This window comes from Bombina bombina, chromosome 12 (assembly GCF_027579735.1).
Source record: "Bombina bombina isolate aBomBom1 chromosome 12, aBomBom1.pri, whole genome shotgun sequence".
Taxonomy (NCBI): Eukaryota; Metazoa; Chordata; class Amphibia; order Anura; family Bombinatoridae; genus Bombina; species Bombina bombina.
In genome coordinates, this window is record NC_069510.1 from 46,743,208 (window position 1) to 46,766,769 (window position 23,562).

Sequence of the window (23,562 nt, forward strand, 5' to 3'; positions counted from 1 at the left end):
AACACAAAAATAGTTATTGGTTAAAAAGTTAGATAACTCCTTTACTAACCATTCCCCAGCTGTGCACAACCAACATTGTTATATTAATATACTTTCTAACCTTTAAACCTCTAAGTTTCTGTTTCTAAGCCACTAAATACAGCCTCTTATCACATACTTTTTTATTAGCTTTTCACAACAGGAGAGTGCTAGTTCTTGTGGGCCATATAGATAACATTGTGCTCACTCCTGTGGAGTTGTGCATGGCTAAAATGCAAGTCAATAGACTATAAATAAAAAGTCATGTGATCAGGGGGCTGTCAGAAGTTGCTTAGATACAAGGTAATCACAGAGGTAAAATGTATATTAATATAACTGTGTTGGGTATATTTCTACTGTACACTACTACTCTAAACTGAGCTATCTAAGCATAAAACAATGTAATCACTCTTGTAACCCTTAGACAAACTATAGAATGTGCTGAGTTTTAACTGACAGCTTCATAATGGTTGCCAGGTAACCACATAAGCCAAAAGCTTTCTAACTGCCCCTTGTTCATGGTAATCTAGTTGAGTTAGAGTGAGGCATTAGACCATCATGAATAGAAGCCAAAATATTACCCTAATGAGCCTTGAGCCATATTACCTCCCAGGGTGAGTGCAAGATATTTAAGTCATATTTTTGGGTGAGGGTGAACTAAAAGAATCACATAGTAGCAGTCAACATAGCATCAGGATAGCTCATTATAAGCTTATGATGCTGAACAATATAGTGCAGAATTTGGCAAACCCACTACACTTGGTAGCTACAGCAACTAAAATTCTTATTCTTGTTTCAAGCTTGTTGAATGCTGCTAAATACACTCCTATATAAAATATATCAAGTCATTACCTTCATATACTGATTTCATTTAAACATTATAATAATTGTATTCTTTTTTAAATACATTTTCAGAAATACATTTTAATATGTATTCCAGATTTTGTCAAATGGCCTGAATAATAGATCCTGAATAAAATTACTTTTTAGGTATTTCTGCATATGGGGCATGTCACTGACCAGCAATATATCTTGATGTATTCTCCCTATCATTCATTAGGCAAACTGCCCTTAAAGAGACATAAAACCCTTTTTTTTTTCTTTCACGATTCAGATACTGTATACCATTTTAAACAACTTTCCGATTTATTTATTTTACCTAATTTGCTTTGTTCTCTTGATATCCTTTGCTGAAAATCATATCTAGGTAGGCTCAGGAGCTTTTGCAAAGTAAATGGTAGCACAATTGTGTTTTTGCAAATTTATAGGGGGAAAATTTGTGTTTTAAAGGTCAGCTGTGTTTGGATGAGATCTGATCCAGAAAGATACACTAACTGTAACTTTAGACTCAGGAGCTAGCAGCTTATTGGTGGCTGCACATATATGCCTCTTATCATTGGCTTACCAATGTGTTCTGCTAGCTCCCAGTAAGTAGTACTTTGCTGCTCCTTCAATAAAGGTTACCAAAAGAATGAAGCATAATAGATGATAGACGTAAGTTGGAAAGTTGTTTTAAAAATGAATGCTCTATCTGAAATATGAAATTTTTTTTTTTGAGGCTGATGTCCCTTTAAAAATCAAGTTGTATACAAACATTTACTCCTTATTTGTTTCTAAGTCAATTTAAACAAGAGACATAAAATAACTTGTTATTTAATGACTTTGTTGAAGGCTTGCAATAAACTAACACTGACCAAGTGGTAACAATTTCTTAATATATTAACACTGATTAATGGAATTGTATTTCAATAGCCAAATTCCTCCAACCACTTACCTTATTTGGAGGAGCCAGTCTGGTCTTTTTAATGGAGAAGATATGATTTGCCATCATTATTTTATTATTGTAATTTGCATTGTTTTGCAGTGGATTATCTTATTCCCTCTGCTAAGGCCAATTAGGGACAAATATATAGCAGGGTTATGCTTCTAAAGTGATGTGGTTGCTAGGAGACACATGCACTAGCGCCAGTCAGTTTCTTGCCCATGCTCAGTAGAGGACCATTGCTTCAAAAATCAATTGAAGGTAGAATTCAAGTTCTATAACGGTAGCTGCTTTATCACATTAGAGCCAGTGGCTACAATGAGAAGTGCTCATTTTGCAACAAAACAAAAAGTTGATAGCATTTTTTTCTTTTTCTTTTTAATTAACTTTATTCATCGTTATAAATGTGCAATACAGAAAAAGAAGTCACAACTCTATTCAATGAACAATAGAATCCAATTCCGTATGTAAGAGAGATCAAAGTATAGAAACATTTAATACCAGACAAAGAAAGGAAGAAAAAATGAAAAATTAACATCCTTACTAAAAGATTGGGTAACATCATCCACTGTTGCCCACATACTACTATAGCCATTGCGCAAGAAAAACCTAATGGTATGAGGCTATTGAGAAAAATATCTAAAAATAATCCTAAAACCTCATTTTCTTTTCGTGTCTGACCGTACATTAACAAAGTTTTCTGACATGACTAGGGCTGCAACTAACTATTATTTTCATAATCGATTAATCGACCGATTATTTTTTCGATTAATCGGATAAAAAATTAATACATTTTTTCCTAGATTTAAAATAAAATCCACATACTGAGTGTTATAAATATGAACCTCCGACTAAAACTTTACAGTAACACAACTGTTGGTCCAATTTTTTAAGCAGCAGAACAAATTTTTATAATTAAGCTGTCAGGGTTTTTTCCCTGTTGTGTTTGCCATGTGCTGCTTGCAGCCATTTTACTCACCTCTCTTCCTGACTATGTTGCATTGTGGGGGATGCTGCTCATTTCCTGCACTTCCTTTTATGGCCAGACTGGTGTGCATCATCCGTGTGAGACAGGATGCAGTCTCAGAATTGTGATATCATCACTTATTATTTAAAGGGCCTCTGTTCAGTATGCTTTGCCTTTGCGTTGTCTCAGACCTGTTTGTGAGAGTTCCTGTGTATTACCTGGCTGCCTGACGTCCTTCCTGGTTCCTGATCCCTGGCTTGTTCCTGATTCTGGCTCGTCTGACTATTCGCTTTGGCTCCTGACTCAGCTCGTCTGACTACCAGCTCTGGTTTTGACTCCTGGCTTGTTATTTGACTTGTGGACTTTTTAATTATTTTTTGCTATTAATAAAGGGGTGATTATTTTTGCACTTCTCGTCTCAGTCTGATTCCTGGCACCCTGACATAAGCAAAACAAACCACAAACTGTTTATTTGAAAGGAGGTAGAACTAGTAATAGGCAGACTATCACTGTTTATAACATTCTGTTATTCACTCTTTCAGAAACTTTTCATTGAAATGCAAAAATGTTAACATGACCACATGCTCTTAGCTGAGGCTGGCTCGCTATTTTGCGTGCCACATAGAAGAGGCGCTCAGATGGTGTTGAGGTGCCTGAGATGCATAAGTAGTGTTTTGTCAATTTAACCAAGGTGGGCTATTTATCTTTGTTAGCTCTCCACCATGGCAAGGGGCCTCTTAAAGTAAGCTTGGACTTCATTCTGACATAAAAATATATTGAATATCTATATGCAATGTAAACAACCAGCTAAAAGGTTAGGGGGAAAAATATCTAGTCCACTCTTAAAATAACAGATATATACTTACAGAGGTTGAATTTGGTACATATTCCAATTAGTTAAAAATATTTTTTTTAAAAACTAAATATTGAGTATATATAATCAGCAATAGCAAGCGATCCGCTAAAAATTGTGCAAACAGCTAATAGTGACATCAAGTCATATCAATCTAGGGCTAGGTGTAAATAACAAGCTTGGCACTATATCATGCAAAGCATAGTCCCAAATCACCTGATTTAATATAAACAATACAAATTATGACTCCTATTTTATTTTTGGGTTGCACATAAGACAGGAGTAGTTGTAAACTTATAGTGTCCTGAAAAAGTGAAAAGTAAAATGTCTGTAGACGTCCTTTAGACTAAGGGCATAACCATAAAACACAATACCATGTGCAGGAGCTCATTGGAGTAAAGCAGCTGTTGCTGTGCACAGAACAACCAATTGCAAACCAACTAATCGATTATGAGATTCGTTGACAACTATTTTCATAATCGATTATTATCGATTATGCCGATTAGTTGTTGCAGCTCTAGACATGACCATCATTTCTGAATAAATTGCCATTTTCTCGTTTTTGGTAAAGTAGTGTTCCTCAAATTCTACAAATTCAGAAACCATCTTTATCTACATTAATAAATGAGGGGCATCTCTACACTTCCATCCAGGGTGCTGAACCTAAAATTGGCTTTAAATTCCTGCCTTTTAAATAAAGATAGCAAGAGAACAAATAAAAATTGATAGTAAGAGTCAATTAGAAAGTTGCTTAAATTCTCATGCTCTGTCTGAATCATTAAAGAAAAAAATTTGGGTTCAATTAAGGGCTTTCTTTTTGGCCACCTCGTTATAAGGGTTCTTTGAATGAAACATCCTTTGGAAGAAGAGACAACTTGTGGACTCTAGAATCTGGGATATATTACTCAGAGACTATTCATATTAGATTTTTATTTTCATTTATTTTATTTCTAATTTAAATTTAAATTGTTCATTTATAACCTTGTGTATCACATTATTTGTGTGAATCAATACACATTTGTATTCTATAGGATATATATATATATATTTTTATATATACTATTTTTCACATTATTATCATATATACCTTACATTATTTATTTTTATTTCATTCACTTCTTAATTTAGCGCCCTCTTCAATACTTTCCTCTTCTTTGAAGAGTGAATCTAGTTTTCACCTTGTTATAAGGACCCGTAGGTTACAAGCTGGTCTGCGAGGATCAATAGTGTGTTTGTAAAGACAGCTTTGGGAACTGGTGGAGGTGAATTAATATTTGTTCAGAAGGTGGTATAGGCAGAGGGAATGATATCTGCTGGGGAGGTGACACTGCCCAATGAGACTAGCCTAGCTGGGTGAGATGAAGCTGCTAGCTTGAACCCGGTCTTACTAAGCAATAATCTCTATGGGGGGGCAGACCCATTATTTTGGTGCTGTCCTGGGGAATGAACGGAGAAGAAAGTATGGCCAATAGCGGAACAGGTCTGGATCCCAATTTGAGGACCAATCACCCTTGTTACCCTTACAAAAGCCATGAAGATTTTATACCACACTTGATATCTTTTCTTTAATTATTAGATTTGGGGTTTTAAAAACCCTTTTAATTTTTTTCAATAACCAGCATAATCTACTAATATCGGAAATTTGCAATGTATTATGTTCTAAAGAAACCCAATGTTTATATTCTTTATGTATACATAATGCATTGAAGGAAAATGCATATTGGTAAAGGTGGAAATTAGGTATTAGTAACACCCCTTGTAGCTATGTGATTTGCATAATAGTTTTGTTAATTCTAGGGTGTTTTTGTGCCAAGTGAGATCACTAAAAGCCTGCTGTAATGTAAAGAGATATTTCTCATGGAGGGGGTAAGGTTTGGAGAAGATACAACAATCAGGGGAATACGTTCATTTTAAGTTAATTCTTCCAAGACAGGATAACGTTTAGGATCTCCAGCTCCATAAATCTCTAATTATAACCGCCTTCAATGGTGCATAGTTAAATGCATACATTGGGGTAGATTTACCAAGTGCCGGGCAGACATGATTCGCTGTATATGTGCAGCCACCAATCAGCAGCTATCTCCCAGTAGTGCATTGCTGCTCCTAAGCCTAACTTGGTATATTTTTCAACAAAGGATATCAAGTGAAGGGAAGGAAGTGGGTGGGACTGCTGCACTGCAGGGAACAAAAATGTTGAAAGCAGCAGGGAAGGAGAAGGAGGGAGGGAGAGGGGATCTAAGTGGATGGGGATTTAGGACTAGTATTTAACCCTTTGAGTGCTAAGCACTTTCCCACCTGGGTGCTAAGCTGATTTAAAGGGACAGTCTACACCAAAGTTTTTCTTATTTAAAAAGATAGATAATCCCTTTATTACCCATTCCCCGTTTTTGCATAACCAACACAGCTATATTAATATACTTTTTACCTCTGTGATTACCTTGTATCTAAGCCTTTGCAGACAGCCTCCTTTTATCTAAGTGCTTTTGACAGACATGCAGTGTAGTCAATCAGTGAAGACTCCTAAATAACTTCACGGGAGTGAGCACAATGTTATCTATATGACACATGTGAACTAGCACAGTCTAACTGTGAAAAACTTTCAAAATGCTTTGAGCTAGGAGGAGGTTTTCAACTGTTTAGAAATCAGTTTGAGCCTAGCTAGGTTTAGCTTTTCAAAAATACCACCAAGGGAACAAAGCAAATTTGATGATAAAAGTAAATTGGAAAGTTGTTTAAAATTGCATTTCCTATCTGAATCATGAAAGTTTAGTTTTGACTTTACTGTCCCTTTAAGGGATTTTTTATTTTTTTTAAATATAATTTTTTTTACTTTTTTTTTTTCCAGATCCCCAAGACTTACACCGTTGGAAAGGTTAGGCGATTACCTTTCCAACAGTGGGTCTTGGGAGTCTGTTGCTGCTTAGATGCTTGACATACAGGCTTCTAAGCAGCATGCCCCCTTTCCCTATATTTGTTATTGTCCTTTTTAAATAAGGTTGCACAGTGACGTCATCACGTCATTGGGCGTGACGTCACAGCGCAAAATGTGAAGCCCCGGCGATGCCTGTCACTATACAGGCCCGATCGCCGGGGTAGGAGCTGGTTAATAAAGTGTTTAACTATGTATTTACTGTAAATATTTCACATTGCAATGTTCTGCACATAAGGGAATATGTTCTCTGTATGTTTAAATAGATATTGCTATATATATATATATATATATATATATATATATATACAGTATATAAATATATATCTGTATCTATCTATACCTATATATAATCATTTATGGAGTAGCGGATCTGCCCTGGTGCAAACATTTTTTGGGCCCCCCCAAAGGTAACTCAGCAGTAAGCAATAGTATTTATAGCTAGCTAGATAGATAGATGTACCTTATAAAAGGCTCCCCTGAATTAGGATTGTACACATTTTGTATAGACTAGCTGCTATAGGCTCCCAAGCACTTGGTCCCTGGTGCCCTTGCTGAATTAACGGTAGTCCCGCCCCTGCATCTATGTATATTGGTATAGATATATATTGTACCAAAATACCAACAGATATATATAGAAATATTTATTTATAAATAATTAGTGCATATCCTTCTATATGAAAAACATTGCAATGTGAAATATTAATATTTTCATGTTGAGTTAGAATATGCAATCATGTTTGTGCGTGAGTAGGGTGTTAGGTTTTTTCCCCACCTTTTTGCTCCATTGACTTCTATGGGGGAATAAGTTATTGCCCGTGCTGTATTGTAAGTACTGCTTTTTACACTCATTCTGTGTTAGCGCGCAAGCGAAAACAGTTTACTTCAACTTGCAATACGAGCGCAACCCGACATGCTTACTTCCAGCACAGTTAACGCTCGAGCTAAGTGCTCCACTTGTAATCTGACCCTTTGTTAGCAAATAAGTCACTATATCATAAAGGACTATTAAAAAAAGTAGAATATCATAATCACCAAATGTGTAATAAAAAGACAATGCAAGTAGCACTTACTAAGTTTAAAGCTTTTTTTTTTTTCCAGGCAAATTTAAAAGTTTCTAATAATTATCTTTCCCTCTGTATCATGTGACAACCAACAGCCAATCACAAACTCATATTTATGTATACTGTGTCCTCTGGTACCTCATAATGTGTGTATATAAAAAGACTGCATAATGTAATAATAGAAGTAAATTGGAACGTTGTTGTTTGACTTTAATGTCCCTTTAAATAAGTGTAATATTTCCTATGATCTGGGTAATTCATTTACAGCTATACAGGCTTCTGCCCCCAGCTCAGTAGCCACGTGGGAAAGACCTATGGCAGAGCCACAAACGATGTGCTCACTGACCTATATGCAGCCAGAACCTCTTCCTACAGATTGTCCCCTATAACCAAGGCCACTGTGCAAAAATCCTATGTAGACCCCAAAGCCACAAGTGCAAGAATGTCCAGGACTCCACAGCAGAAGGAGTTGCAGCGATTCACCATATATAAACCAGAATATGACGGTAGGACCCTGAATTTCTGTATTACAGTACACCGTAAAAGTGTTTTCCAATTAATGTATTTTCATTGACTTGTTATACCAGCTGCAGAGTATAAAATGTTTGAGAATTTGCATTTTCAGGTTTATTTGTGTATATGAAGTAGCTGATTTTGAGCTTTTAAACCACAGCCTATTACAATGGGTTGAGCTTCAGGTAATATCAGATCTCATTATGTTATCACTTTGTGTACACACACTTGCTTCCTTATCTTATATTTGTTTGTAAAGCAAAGTTCAATACTTAGAAAGAACAATGGAAAATTAACATGTTATTACTTAAACTATCCTGCAACCCACTAAGAGTGTAATTTCTTCTGCTGGCTGTGTTTACATAGTATGTCAATAGCATATACTCCAGTATCAACATTTTTAGTATAGGTTGTGATATCACAGGCTAAATCAGCTATTTCATATGCTGAAATAAGGGTAAAGGAGCTACTTGTAAACAATTTAATATACTACAGCAGGTAAAGTGGATCACTGGGAACAATTTAAAGGGGAGAACTTTATTGGGTGAACTGTCCCTTTAATTTTTGTTTACAGTTTAATCAGTTGATATCTCATTCAAACCAACAATTATGCATCTGGTAATTTTACATAGAATATGACTGTTGCTAATAGCTTAGATGTTGCCCTTTAGAATTAGCATGATAGGACAAGAAGCTTTCACCTGGGAGGCAATAATATAATTCCACAGTTCAGTGACCCAGTTGATGCTTTAAACTCATTTTATATAGTGTAATGGACCACAATGCTTAAAAAGGCAGTAAAAACCTTGAGAGTTTCATATAAAATGTTTAGTTACGTAGTAAAACGACTTTCAATAAACGTTCATTAATTATTTTGCCCCCTTTTCATGCAATTTAGTTATCAGCTGCAAACCAATGCAGTTTTCTCAACAAAACAAACACATCTATCCATATTAACTCCAGAAAAAAAGCCCACATTGACTCATCCAAATGAAGCTAGTAATGTCTGGAGTTTGGCTATTTAAATGTCTGCAAAATTGTTCCTTTAGGTTTATTTTTGTATCTAAAATAGTTATTTCTGCTAATTGAAACCACAGCCCATTAAAACAGTCTGATGTTGCAGGGCGATCAGACCTTATTATCTTGTTGCTCTATATTTACACATAAATCTCCTTATCTTAGCTCTCACTGTATATACAGTATAGTCAATACTTAGGGCCTGATATTCAAAAATGTTCCACCCTATAGAGAAATAATGTAAAATCTTTGTAGACTTTTTTAAAGCATTATATTGCAATGTACGGTTCTCTCCTGCATAGGTAGATAATCAGTTCTCAAGCTAAAAATTAATTTTCTAAAATTGTTTGAGAGAACAATGGAAAATGAACATTTTAGTACCTCTCTGTGGGGGAATTATTTCTTTTAAACATTCTAGTTTATGTAGCTTTTCTGTAACCAGTACTTAAGTACTCACATATTGACAATAATAACAATATGAATTGAAGGTATTTTGCTTCTAATAAACAGTCACTAAATGGAAAGTTCCAAAACGTTAAAAAGCCAAATTCCAACTATTCTCAGATGTGCTGTCTGTTTGCGAATCTCTGGAGCAGCTTATGTTCAGACGGTGCCGGTGTACCCAAGTCTCAGCGGACCCAGGCAGTACTTGACAAGGAGCAGAACTTTAGTGACTTAGACAGTGCGTCAGTAACAGTTAGACCCAGACCGCTCCTGAACTCTGCCTTCGTGAAGGAAGTTACAGGTTCCCAGCAGCATAACCTCATCATACACAAAAACACAGGTCAGGGGCGACATTTAAAGTGAATGTAAAGTTTGTGGAATGAGTGCCCAGTTTTTAAAAATCCTATTAAAAACAGGGGCACTTTCATTCATCAAACTTTACATTTCACTGGTTTTGTTAAAATACCTTTTTTGGTGACAGCCGCTCCAGTGCTTCTTCAGCCCGTCGCAAGCCTCTTCATATATCAGCAATGACATTTCCGGCATTCTCCAATCACGGCTTCCCCCCCCCTGGGGGAATCATTGCCTAAAGCAACGCCGTGATTGGAGAAATGCCGGGATCGTCATTTCTGACGTAGGAAGCGGCTTGCGATGAGTGGGGGAAGCCCTGGAGAGGCTTTCACGAAGAAAAGGTAAATATTTTTTATTTTTTTTATTGAGGGAAAGTTTCGGCATACAGACAAAACAGTACAGTATCATACAATGACTTTCTAAACGTAACAATAACAGGTACATTGCACATCATACATAATGAGTAACTTGATCAAAGAATAATAATGTCCATTGTATAATGCAAAGAAAAAAAATGTATGTATGCCTATGATAAACTAAGCCTTCACAACCAAGTTAAGAGGCCACTTTTGGACCTCGAATCCTAAAGGAAAGAAAGATTGACATTAACAGAAGACTATCTGCTACAGGAGAGACCACTCATGGATCTCATAATATTCACCTCAGAGTTTACTTTTTGCTGTGTTATAACTGGTAACTGTAGAAAGGACACAATGAGCTTAGTGCCAATGCTTATTGTACAAAAAAAGAAGAACACAAGAGAAAGGTTGATTAACAAGAATATGCCCACTGCAGACTTGAGATATAACTGTGAGACTGGAGATTCCTGTTGTTCCATTAATAAAAGGAGTAGGATTAAAATTACAAGTATATGGACCTCATAGACTGGTTGGGATTTTGAAATTACTTAAAAGCTGACTATAGATCTCTATGCCATGTTAGCTACTGCATATCATATCTCCATTAAATTACACTGCTGTCCCTGTTATCTATGAGAGAAATATAGGAACCATGTTGTGCCCCCCACAATGCAATTGGTAATAGATTAGAGCATAAGTCCCATTAACGGAAGCCAAATCCACATGATCAAAGATCTCCACTGCTGTGCAAGTAAAGCAAAAAGGTTAAAATGAAAAGTGGGGATCAATGAGGTTAAGTGGTATTAAGGAATTGTTGAGGAGCCATATTTAGATCACTTAACTATATTAACATATAAGAAAGGGTGTCCACTGCTCCTCCTATGATACACCTTAGCTACACTGATTAAGTTATGTTGGGTAGCCTCTTGATAAAGCTGGAAAACAAGCAATTAGATATAATTCTACCAACATGCAATATGCTAAACCCCCTACACTAACGGTTAAAGTCATAATTATAAGGGTTAAGGAAATCTGATGCTACCTTCTGGGAGTAAACAATACGTATACATAACAAAGATAGCAAACATGTGAAACCCATGGAGCTCAAAAGAGATGTCATAGTTGCAGAACCAGCCTGCAAAAGGTAAATATTTTAACAAAACCAGTGAAATGTAAAGTTTGATGAATGAAAGTGCCCCTGTTTTTAATAATATTATTAAAAACCGGGCACTGGTTCATCAAAATTTACATTCACTTTAAGTTCGGACAAGTGCATCTCTTCCCTACTTATTGAACAATTGTGCATAATCATTGGTTGCATGCAGGTAGGCAGGCTTAGTAAGGTCAGCAGCCAGGCTAGTAGGTTGATATGCTGGCTAATCAGTAATGTTACTACTGGGGGGAGGCGTCATTGCCATCTTGGACCCTGTGTAAACACCATCACAATCTTTCAATAATCTACAAGGAGAAACACAAAGCGTATCCTTGATTCACAGCAGAGTACATTTTGTTCAGTTATTGCAAATAAAGATATCCACTTACTAGATATTTAAAAATCCTGCTTATCAAACACACTGCAGTCAGCTCCCAACTTGTATTGTCCCTTTTCCCAGATACGATCCATCAGCCGTAACGGTGACATTCTAATACCGGGATCTGCAGTCTTTAAATGGGGATCAGTTGCAACTCAACACGTATATTTCCTTCTACGCATTTCATCCATAGTGTACCCGGACTTTCTCAAGAATATAGGAAAGCAGCACTGTCACATATACTGTTCTGTTGTCACCAAAGATAAGTGTAGTGTTCTGATAGCTCTGACCACGCATGGCATAGTTCTTTAAACTGTGAGGATAGTCTAACATTTTTGGGCACCCATGCATGTTCAGATTTACGTATAAAGGAAATGCAAATCTAGTTATCTGAACAACATTAGGGTCATATTGAAATTACCAGGATAGGCAGTGGTTTGCAAAGAAATCGGAGGGTATTTAATTTAAAATAAGTTTAAAAAAGTCAAAACCTTACCACTCATTTTGATATTTAATCTGCTTTTTACATTTGTAATGAAGAACCATAATCTTAAAGAGACAGTAAAGTAAAAGATCATTTTTCATGATTCAGATAGAGTATGCAATTTTAAACAACTTTCCAATTTACTTCAGTAAACTGTTTTGCCTTATATTCTTGGTATCCTTTGCTGGAAAGCATACCTAGGTTTGCTCAGCAGCAGCAATGCACTGTTGAGAGTAAAATGAAACAGAATGGAGGGGCGCCTCATGTGTAGTATCATCTATTATGCAGCAACAAGTAACATAACTTAAGCCAAGTGGGTACTCACAGATTTGGAGAGCACACTTATGTGCATTATTGGGTGATCACTGGACACCCTGTCATCCACTTATATCAGCAATCATTGTGCTGTTGTTTTTAAACTTTTAAGCTTCTTTTAATAAATTTGGATACATTTTATATCCTTTGAGTGGATTTTTTTTACCCACTATCTGCCTTTATCTACCTATGAGAGACCAGCTCAGTACCTGAGAGAACACACTGGGACTACCATACAACAGTATCACCACCATCAAGATACCTATAGTTTGGGTGAGTTGCCACACCTACTCCAATCTGCAGCCTGCTTCTACAAGCACATTGGTGTGCTTTGGGAATATGTGAGTACCCTCCATATTAAGGAATTTGTTTGGGTTGCACCATTAATAGTCTGCACATGTGGTGCCCGTATTTCTTGTCTCCCTTGTAGCACCATTATCTCACGCTAAGAGTGCCTTCAAGTGGGTGAGCTGTTACACCTATATAATTCTGCAGCCTGCCCCTACCAGCACATAAGTGTGCTCTCCAAATCTGCGAGCCGAGTACCCATTTGGCTTAAGTTATGTTACTTGTTGCTGCATAATAGATGATACTACACATGAGGCGCCCCTCCATTCTGTTTCATTTTATCTAGTGCTACCTGGACCATCCGGTGAGGAGGAGGCAGCCGCCCCAGCAATCACTACCTTTTGAAGAATTTATAAAGGACTTACCCACCTTTTCCAATTGCAAGTGAACTTTTACAATAGTATTTAAGAATTTCTGCTTTTGCTTATATTGGGTTTATATATATTTTAAGATATTTTATATATTCTTGTTGCATTACATATTTTTGCTATAGATTTTTGATTTCACTGCACTTTGAGCGCCCCCTTTAGTGATTAGGTCATTACAGCATAGTCATTTACTGTTGAGAGTAAGCTGCTGATTGGTGGCTGCACATATATGTGTCATTGGCTCCCCAGATATGCTCAACTAGCTCCCAGTCGTGCAATGCTGCTCCTTCAACAAAGGATTGCAAGAAAATGTAGCAAATTTGATCATAGAAATAAATTGAAACATTTTTAAAATTGTATTATCTATCTGAAAGAAGAAGAAAAAAATGGTTTTGTGTCCTTTCAAGTTTTCCCACTAACTCCAATTTGACTTTACAGATCAGTTGACCACCAAGCTCTCTACTCGCCAGCAAGTCACCACCTGTGACCGGACGGCCCAAACCTCACTGGAGAATGTCAGCTATATATCGTCATCAAAAGTACAGGAAAATCAGATTAAAAAGGTCAACTACGAAAATGACACCATGGAGGTATAAGGATCTGACTTATATTTTGCTCTTCGTTCTTTAATAAAAGCATTAAAGGGATATCAAACCCAAAAATGTTCTTTTTGAAATGTAGATAGAACATGCAATTTTAAACAACTTTTTAATTTACTTCTATTATCAATTATATTATTTTTTTGTTATCCTGGTATCCCGTAAACCCAGGAGCCAGCATATTTCTAGAGCACTATATGGCAGAAGTTTTGCAAGAATGTTATTAATTTGCAAGAACACAATATGGCAGCTCTACTGCCTGCCATTTAGTGCTCCAGACACCTAACTAGGTATCAAAGAATATCACGGTTACGATGCAAATTTAATAATAGAATTAGAAAAAATAAATTAAAATGAGAAACACATTTTCTGTGCATTCTACTGTTATTACCTAATACTTTAAAGGGACACTGAACCCAAAAAGTTTGTTTTGTAATTCAGAAAGAGCATGCAATTTTAAGCAACTTTCTAATTTACTCCTATTATCAATTTTTCTTTGTTCTCTTGCTATCTTTATTTGAAAAAGAAGGCATCTATGCTTTTTTGGGTTCAGTACTCTGGACAGCAATTTTTTATTGGTGGATGAATTTATCCACCAATCAGCAAGGACAACCCAGGTTGTTCACCAAAAATGGGCCGGGATCTAAACTTACATTCTTGCATTTTAAATAAAGATACCAAGAGAATGAAGAAAATTTGATAATAGGAGTAAATGATTTCATGCTCAATCTGAATCACAAAAGATTTTTTTTGGGTACAGTGTCCCTTTAATCTTTATATTACAGTTTTTTTGTATAGTAGCCAAAAACTAGAGTATTGTATCATACAGAAATTAACCACACACAACACCCCCCTTCCCCTCCCCCCAAGTCATACTACAAATAAGTACACACACTTGCAATTTAACGTATGGAGTCACACAGAGATAAGTACAAATATCTTATTAATACATTATTAAGGGTCATCAGCAAATACTATTTTGAAACGTAGTGAAATATACAGTATTTGTACAAATATGTTATTGGAGGTTTTTTATCATGTGGAGAAGTATAAATGAGGGACTTGCTAAAACTGGATTCTGGAGGTTGTAGTTCTGCAGAAGCAGTGAAGTAGGAGAAGGACTACAAATCCCAGAATCCTTAAAGGAGCTTGCAAATTAATTGTCACAAAATATGAAGCGGCCTGCATTATCTGGCCAGCAATAAGTGGAAATTTAAGAAAATAAGAATGGTAGTTGATGTGCAGGCTCACTCTAGACCACTGACTTTCAAACCTGTTCTCAGGCCTCCCTAACAGGCCAGATTTTCAGGATTACCTTGGGCGAGAGCAGGTAAAATAGTCATTATTTCACCCGTGCTCTAGTTCAGATATATCCTCAAAATGTAGCCTGTTAGATCTTAACCCATTCACCACCTCAGATGTGTCAGATTAAAAACACTGTGGTTTGATTAGACTAGAGTGATTGACAAGCACTTATCTTGTGCAATTGGTTGAGAAACAGCAGGGGAATGGCATTGCACAAGCATCTGCTTGTGCTGTGATAAATGTGGGCAGCAAGTTGAAATCCCAGGAGGATGGGTTCCCTCTCTGCAAACGTTGTCTGTCCATTGAATGATAAATCTGAACTGTAGGATATAGCTAAGTCTCAAGATGTTGAAAAGAGTTGTTGAAGATGCTGAAATTTCCTATAACATTTTTGAATGATGGGTCAAACTTTAAAGGTCTGAATGTCTGACAATATTAGGGGACTTGTTATACATTAAAATATAGAAAGAAATGAATGGATAACTAGTAGACAAAAAGGAAGAAGGGATTATGTAGGGTTATGAACTATTAGACATATATACATTATAGAGAGTCTGATAGACAAGTCAACCAGGTGTCAGTAGGCAGGCAAGCTGACAGAGCGTGAAGAAAAAGCAAACTGAGGGGCTTATATCAGTGTTCCTAAGCCATCAGCTAATGGGGTCAGGATTAGTTAAGAACAATAGTGAAATTTACATGCTAATTTGCTGACAGAGATGTCAATCAACTAAAAGGGACATGGTTAGATAGTGGGTTATCCCACTGCAAAAAAAGTCGGGTACTGAATGGATGAACAAATGAAAACTTTCACTCCATGAAAAGGGCAAAACTAATGCAAAGAATATGCCATAATGTGTTATTATTTTTTTTACATTTAACTGAATCTAGAAGTGCATGTCTACTGCAAATCAATAGCTGGTTTAGGTAATTTGCAGCATTTTGAAAACGTAGGTTACGGGTTTTGCTTTTTGGCCTCTCTCTAGGGAGCGTGGCACAAATCATGTTTTTTTTTTAAAAGCAAGAGATGCTTAAAGGGACATGATACCCAAATGTTGAAGCACTTGAAAGTGATGCAGCATAGTTGTAAAAAGCGGACTATAAAATATAACCTGAACCTCAAAATGTCCTAAGTATTCACACCCCATTGTAAAGAAACTTTAAGCAGCCAATCAGGGTACTTGTTCCAGGACCTGCAAGGGAGCTGGCATCTGGCATGTGCAGGCACAGTCATGTTATTCTCCTATTCGATTTAAGGAAGTTTACTATGAAATCTAATGAGATCACAGCACGGCAATGCATGACCTCAGCACTGCTGATGCTGATTGGTTATTGTTTTTTGTACTTGCAGCTGGACAGTAGCTGAAGTATAACTGTTACCAGAGCACTTACTCTTGTGAGCTGAAGAAATGTTGAGGTAAAATGTCTTCCTTTTTTATATAAAGATGTTGATATTTTCTTGTCAGCTTTTTACAGTTATACTGCATCACTATCAAGGGATTTAGCATATGAGTATTATGTCCCTTTAATGTCCCTTTAAGACTACCAATTATTGCAGCTTAGTAACTGCAGTTTCTTTTTTTCAGAACCTAAGTCCACACACCTTTGTGAAGCCTGCATCTAAGCCCGATAGCCACTTACCAAAGTCTTTTAAGCCAGATAAGAAAGAAATACTGTCTAAGCCCAAACAACGAAGAGTCATACCAGGTGAGTCGTTGCACTCAGTAAACTATTCCTAACAACACTTTTAGCATAAAATAGTATATTAAAACATTTAACGTCCCTCTTGAGAAATTCACAAACAAAATGTCATGAATTTATGTACAAATCAGAAGTAATTTACATAACCATTACATATCACAAGAGGTAGCAGATATGTGGAATAATCATTCATTAGATTCCTTTGGGACAAAAGATATTAGTGGATTCAACTATATATGTTTAAAGGGACACTGTACCCAAAAATTTTCTTTCGTAATTCAGATTGAGCATGACATTTTAAGCAACTTTCTAATTTACTCCTTTTATCAAATTTTCTTCATTCTCTTGGTATCTTTATTTGAAATGCAAAAATGTAAGGCCCATTTTTGGTTTACAACCTGGGTTGTCCTTGCTGGTTGGTGGATAAATTCATTCACCAATAAAAAAAGTGCTGTCCAGAGTACTGAACCTAAAACAAGCTTAGATGCCTTCTTTTTCAAATAAAGATAGCAAGAGAACAAAGAAAAATTGATAATAGGAGTAAATTAGAAAGTTGCTTAAAATTGCATGTTCTTTCTGAATTACAAAAGAATTTTTTTGGGTACAGTGTGACTTTAAGGATGAGCATTGATTGGATCATTGTTGGACACCACCTATCATCTGTACCCAGTCACCATTTTATGGACTAAAGCTGGCAACCCTACCTGTGGTCAACTAGCGCCTACAAGTAAGCCATTTACAAGACGCATTGATAGAAAGAAATTGGAAAGTTGTTTAAAATCATATTTTCTATTTCAATCATAAAATAAACAATGTGGGTTTTATGACTCTTATTTTAAAGGGACATTAACCCCACATTTTTTCTTTCATGATTCAGATAGAGAATACCATTTTAAACAACTTTCTAATTTACTTCTATTATCTAATTTGCTTAATTCTCTTGATATTCTTTCCTGAAAAGCATATCTAGATAGGCTCAGTAGCTTCTGATTGGTGGCTGCACATAGATGCCTCATGTGATTGGCTCACCCATGTGCATTGCTATTTGTTTAACAAAGGATATCTAAAGAATTAAGCAAATTAGATAATTTTGTTTAAAATTGTATTCTCTGACTGACTCATGAGATAATTTTTGGGGTTTAATGTCCCTTTAAGTTATTTATTTATTTTTAATTGTGCACTCTATTTTGTTGTGAAAGTTTAATTTTGACCATGTCCAGTTAAAGGGATAGTAAAGTCCAAATTGAGGATTCAGATAGGGCATACAACTTTAAACAACTTTCTAGTTTACTTTTATCATCAAATATGCTTTGTTCTCTTGTTATTCTTAGTTGAAAGCTAAACCTAGGTAGGCTCATATGCTAATTTCTAAGCCCTTGAAGGCCGCCTCTTATCTGAATGCATTTGACAGGTTATTTTACAGCTAGAGGGCGTTAGTTCATGTGTTTCATATAGATAACATTTTGCTCACGCACGTAAAGTTATTTAAGAGTCAGCACTAATTGCCTGAAATGCAAGTCTGTCAAAAGATCTACAATAAGGAGGAAGTCTGCAGACGCTTAGATATAAGGTAATTAGAGGTAAAAAGTACACTTCTATAACAGTGTTGGTTATGCAAAACTGGGGAATGGTAAATGAAGGTATTATTTATCTTTTTAAACAATAATATTTTTGGTGTTTACTATTCCTTTAACAGGCTCACTGTTACATAAATTCCACAAGAGGGCAGTAGTGCATAATGATTAGAAGGGAATTAAGCCGTGTACAGAAAGCCTAATGATGCCAACCCTAGTCTTTAAGATTTAACTGGCTGGATTTGGCCCTTCCCTACTTAAGAACAGGTGGGTCAGTCACTGAGTAGCCCTAGCTGACCTCAGGCTGAATAGATTACAGCCCTATAGACCTGACTGGACACAACAGCTGCACAGCAACAATTTCCAACACAAACTTTACAAAGTCCTGGGACAGCTTTCAAGGAACATCCGGCTCAGTGTTATTTATACAGAGACTGGTACCACTTACAGCCTAGTGATATAATGCTTTGAGAAGTTTAGATAAATCAGCCGCACATTAAAAAGTCCATATTTCCAATAAAAATGAGGTGTGGTTTAGGCTTTGTAACTCAAACATCACATCACTCCCTACAACTCTCCCTCCATCTAACCATCACACCAAATTCCCCAGTAGCATTAAAGGGACATCAAACCCAAGATTGTTCTTCCGTGATTCAGATAGAACATACCATTTTAATCAACTTTCCAATTTACTTCTATTATCTAATATGCTTTATTCTCTTGGTATCCTTTGTTGAAAAGCATATCTAAATAGGCTCAGGAGCAAGCTGCTGATTGGTGGCTGAACTTGTATGCCCATTTCCATTGGCTTACAAATGTGTTCAGCTGCTAGCTCCCAGGTGTGCATTGCTGCTTTTTTCAATAAAAGATACAAAGAGAATGAAGCAAATTTGGTAATAGACGTCAATTGGAAAGTGTTTTTTAAAAATGTATAATCTATCTGAATCATGAAAGAAAAATTTTGGGTATCATTTCCCTTTTTGAACTCACACGGGTACTGATAGGTGGGTATGCATCACACACATAAGTTTGCCAGACAAACAAGCTAGTGCATAAGAGAATATGTACCAAACAGTGGATACAATCAGGGTATTTATAGGTTTGTTTCACTGTTATATAAAAAAAAGTCTAATAAAGAAAATTGTGGGGTTTCCTGTCCCTTTAAGCTAGACTGTGTAAAAAAAAGATGATTTGTATGAAGAAACTGTATAAAATTGGAGCATAAAGTTGTTGTTGTTAACTACTGTATAATCTGTCACTTTCCTACATGAAGTCTGTAGATTCCTTAGTCTCCTTTATTTTTATCCAAACAAAAGTTGGCAACTGTAGTGTCTTCTGTGTGTGCCAAAGTCCTATTGTGCGTGCAAATCCCAGGCAACATGTTTATTAGCTGATTGCTGGGAATAAAATGGGAATTAAAGGGACATGAAACCCAAAATGTTTCTTTCATGATACAGATAGGGTTGCCATCTACCCTCTATAAAAATACTGGACAATCTGTAGATGATTGGCACAATGTGGGGGTCACACAATGCCCCCTTTATCAAAGCTCTACCTTAGACCTCACTCTTGATACTACCATGTGTATGTTTCACAACTAGTCAGTCATTTTACCCCTTGGCTGCCAGTAACCTACAAATCAATAATTGTACCTCTTTGGTCGCCAGTAACACATGTAAAAGTAGAGAATTGAAGCCCTTAACTGCCAATCAAAATTGGCCTCAAAACTATATTTGTAAAGTAGACAAGTGGTCAGTCAATCGTCACCCGTCACTCAGTGATCATTCTTCATTTTACTTAAGTCATCGGTCACTGAATAAACATTAGTCATTCAGTGCTCACCAGTCACTCAGTGATCACTCAATGGTCACAGGTCAATTAATGGTCATTGGTCATTAATGGTCAGTCAGTAGTCTACATTCCCTTCATAATCAAAGATTACTCAAGGGTCAAGATCCGTACCCCATAGTAACTCAGGACAATCAATAGTCTCTAGTCATTTGTAAATATATGTGTCATACTTTGAGATCACCAATTTTTGTAAAATCCCCAGTGTAACTAGAGATAAGACTCTCTATATGTTTAATAAAAGCTTTGGCCATGGTAGTAGTCACATAGTCATTAATTCAAAGAGATTATGATAGTAAACACACAGCCATAAACCAACTACCTCTTTTACTATTTAGGACACAGTAAGGAAGCACCAATCACAGTTATCCGTCTTTGGCCACTCTGTAACTGATTTATTTTTGTTGAAAGCCCAGGCTTGTGCTTTCTGGTGCAAGCAAGCGTTGTCAGTCTTCAGATCCCCACACTTTACAGCTTGGAGACCCCTTTACTTCTTGATACCTCAGCACATAGATTGTGCAGACTCAAGAAGTTCTTATCCCACTCTTTGGCTGAGGCATCAAATTGGGAACTAGAATCTTCCTCCTGAAGGCGTTGCCACCATCCTCCAGGGCTCCAATTTCTTCCAGGTCCTTGAAGGCAACAAGGTGTTCCTCCACTGGGATGCAAAAAGGAACCTCCATGACTCCAAACCAGGAGAGAAGTGTGTATAGTACAAATCATGTGGTGTACTCTTTGTAACTGCCGCTTACCCTACACACCACCTAAGTACAAGCTAGAGCAAAATCTTTTTGTAATTTTAATATAAATGCATATCTGCTCATTCTTTATTTTTACTGAAGTACTTTGCATACATTTGAAAATGCAAATAAAAAGTCCCATAGATGCTTTACTTGTATTAAAGATATTTTTAACAGAGTCTTTTGGGTCTATTTTACCAAGTATGAGGATTTGGAAGCAAAGTATCGTCAATATATTTTATAGGTCATTTACGGTATCAAGAAAGACAAAAAAAAAGAAAGAAATTGAGGATCTGCAAGATAAATAAAGAGAGAAAAATATATAGAACCAGCTTTTCTTGATCCCACACCATTAACCTTTTAATGCCGTTATATTCCGTCATAATTAGACTGGGCTTTAAAGCCGTCTTGACGAAATAGAACGTCATAGCCAACGGCTGTCCTGAAGCCTTCTGTGCTTCCAGGATTTGATTGCGGTCTGGAGGGCGTTCCTAGGGTTGTAGGGACGCCCCCCAGGTTCGATCAATAATTGAAATCTCGCGATCGCGTGGTTTCAATTTGTCTACATCGGAACAGTTGTTCCGATGTAGACACTTTAACCCTGTCGCGAAAGGGTTTATATATTAGTCATGTTTAGAGTCAAATATGTCTGGAATAATTTTTGATCAAAATGTACTATATTAACATCATGCTATACAGTGACTTTAGTCATAGCATTAGTCATATAACCATAAAGTTACAGATACTAAAACCACACACTCACATGTGCTACTTGGGATATATTAAATAAACACCAATCCCATTAACATATTCTTAAATACTTTGTGGCCATGGTTTATATGATAACTGAATGGTAACATATAAAAACTCTTTTGTTAAAGATACAGTAGTAAATCAATATAAATATATATATCTGCTCACTCTTCATTTTACTTAAGTGACTTATGTACTAAAGCGATTTGCATACATGTGCATAAATTTGAATATGCAAATAAAAGTTCCACTGATGCTTTGCATGTAATAACATTCTATTTAACAGTGTATTTTATGTCTATTTGGCCAAATGTGAGTATTTGGAAACTGAGTATCCTAAATATATTTTATAGGCCATATGAGGTATCAAGATGGACCAAAAATAAATAAATGAATTGCAAGATAATTAAGGGGAAAGAAATGCCAGGTGCTCACTTTGCTACAACTTAAATTCTCAAATTTCTGTTCCAGTGTGACTAAGTGTGGTGAGCAAATTTTTTTCCACGCACGCACGCATAAATGTTATTAAATTTTGTTAAGTGCAGACTGCAACTTCTACGTCCATTTGGCTTAACCCTTTCGTGCTGGGTTAAATTTGTCTACATTGAAACAACGTTCCGATGTAAACAAATTGAAATCTCGCAATCGTGCATGTGATCATGAGATTTTAATGATGGGATCAGGTCAGGATCAGGGTGACAAGCCTACAAGGCTAGGCACGCCCACTATGACCTGATCCCATGCATTAAGCGCCGTTGGCTTCAGGAAAGCCAAACGGCTAGGACATTAAATGTGGTCCTAACGCCGCTAAAGCCTAACACAGTTAGGATGGCATGGAACGTCCTAACATCTTTCAAAAGTTAAAGGGACACTCAAATCAAAATAAACTTTTATGATTCAGATAGAGCATGCAGTTTTAACACTAAAACAGTGATAGCTTTTACTAGAAGCATTTTTGCCACTATATGTATATTGCAAATAAAATATGTAATTCATTAATTCATCTGTAATTAATTCATATGTAATTTATTAATTCATGGTCCTTTAAGACACTTTCCAAATTTACTTCCATGATCAAATTTTGCACAGTCTTATATATACACACTTTATGGGGAACAAGATTCTACTGAGCATCTGCACAAGCTCACACGGTATACGTATACTAGTCTGTGATTGGCAGATGTCTGTCACATGATACAAGGGGCCGGAATATTGGAGAGAAAAAAAATTGCTAGAAAAAAATCTACTGCTTATTTGAAATTCAGAGTAAGTACTATCATTATGCACATGTTAAAGGGATATGAAATCCAAATGTTTTATTTTATGATTCAGATAGAGCATGCAATTTTAAGCATCTTTCTAATTTACTCCTATTATCAATTTTTCTTCGTTCTCTTGGTGTCATTTGTTGAATGAGAAGCAATGCACTACTGGTTTCTGACTGAACACACAGGTGAGCCTCTGATAATCGGTATATATATATATATATATATGCAGCCACCAATCAGCAGCTAGAACCTAGTTTCTTTGCTGCTCCTGAGCTATCCTAGATAAAGCTTGCAGCAAAGGATAACAAGAGAAGGAAGCAAATTAAATAATAAAAGTAAATTGGAAAGTTGTTTAAAATTGTATGTTTTATCTGAATCATGAAAGAAAATGTTTGGGTTTCATGTCGCTTTAATTATACAATTCTACTGCATTTAGTGGTCCTTTAAGGGGTT

General features: G+C 36.3%; 1 protein-coding gene across 1 annotated transcript; it reads left to right on the top strand.

The window, feature by feature from the left end:
- Nucleotides 1-576: 576 nt before the first annotated feature.
- Nucleotides 577-22,249, top strand: LOC128642654 (protein FAM166A-like). Its single transcript, XM_053695436.1, has 5 exons — nucleotides 577-632; nucleotides 7,861-8,099; nucleotides 13,763-13,914; nucleotides 16,812-16,932; nucleotides 22,195-22,249. The coding sequence occupies exons 1-5, from the start codon at nucleotides 577-579 to the stop codon at nucleotides 22,233-22,235; spliced, it is 609 nt and encodes a 202-aa protein (XP_053551411.1). The 3' UTR covers nucleotides 22,236-22,249.
- Nucleotides 22,250-23,562: the final 1,313 nt, after the last annotated feature.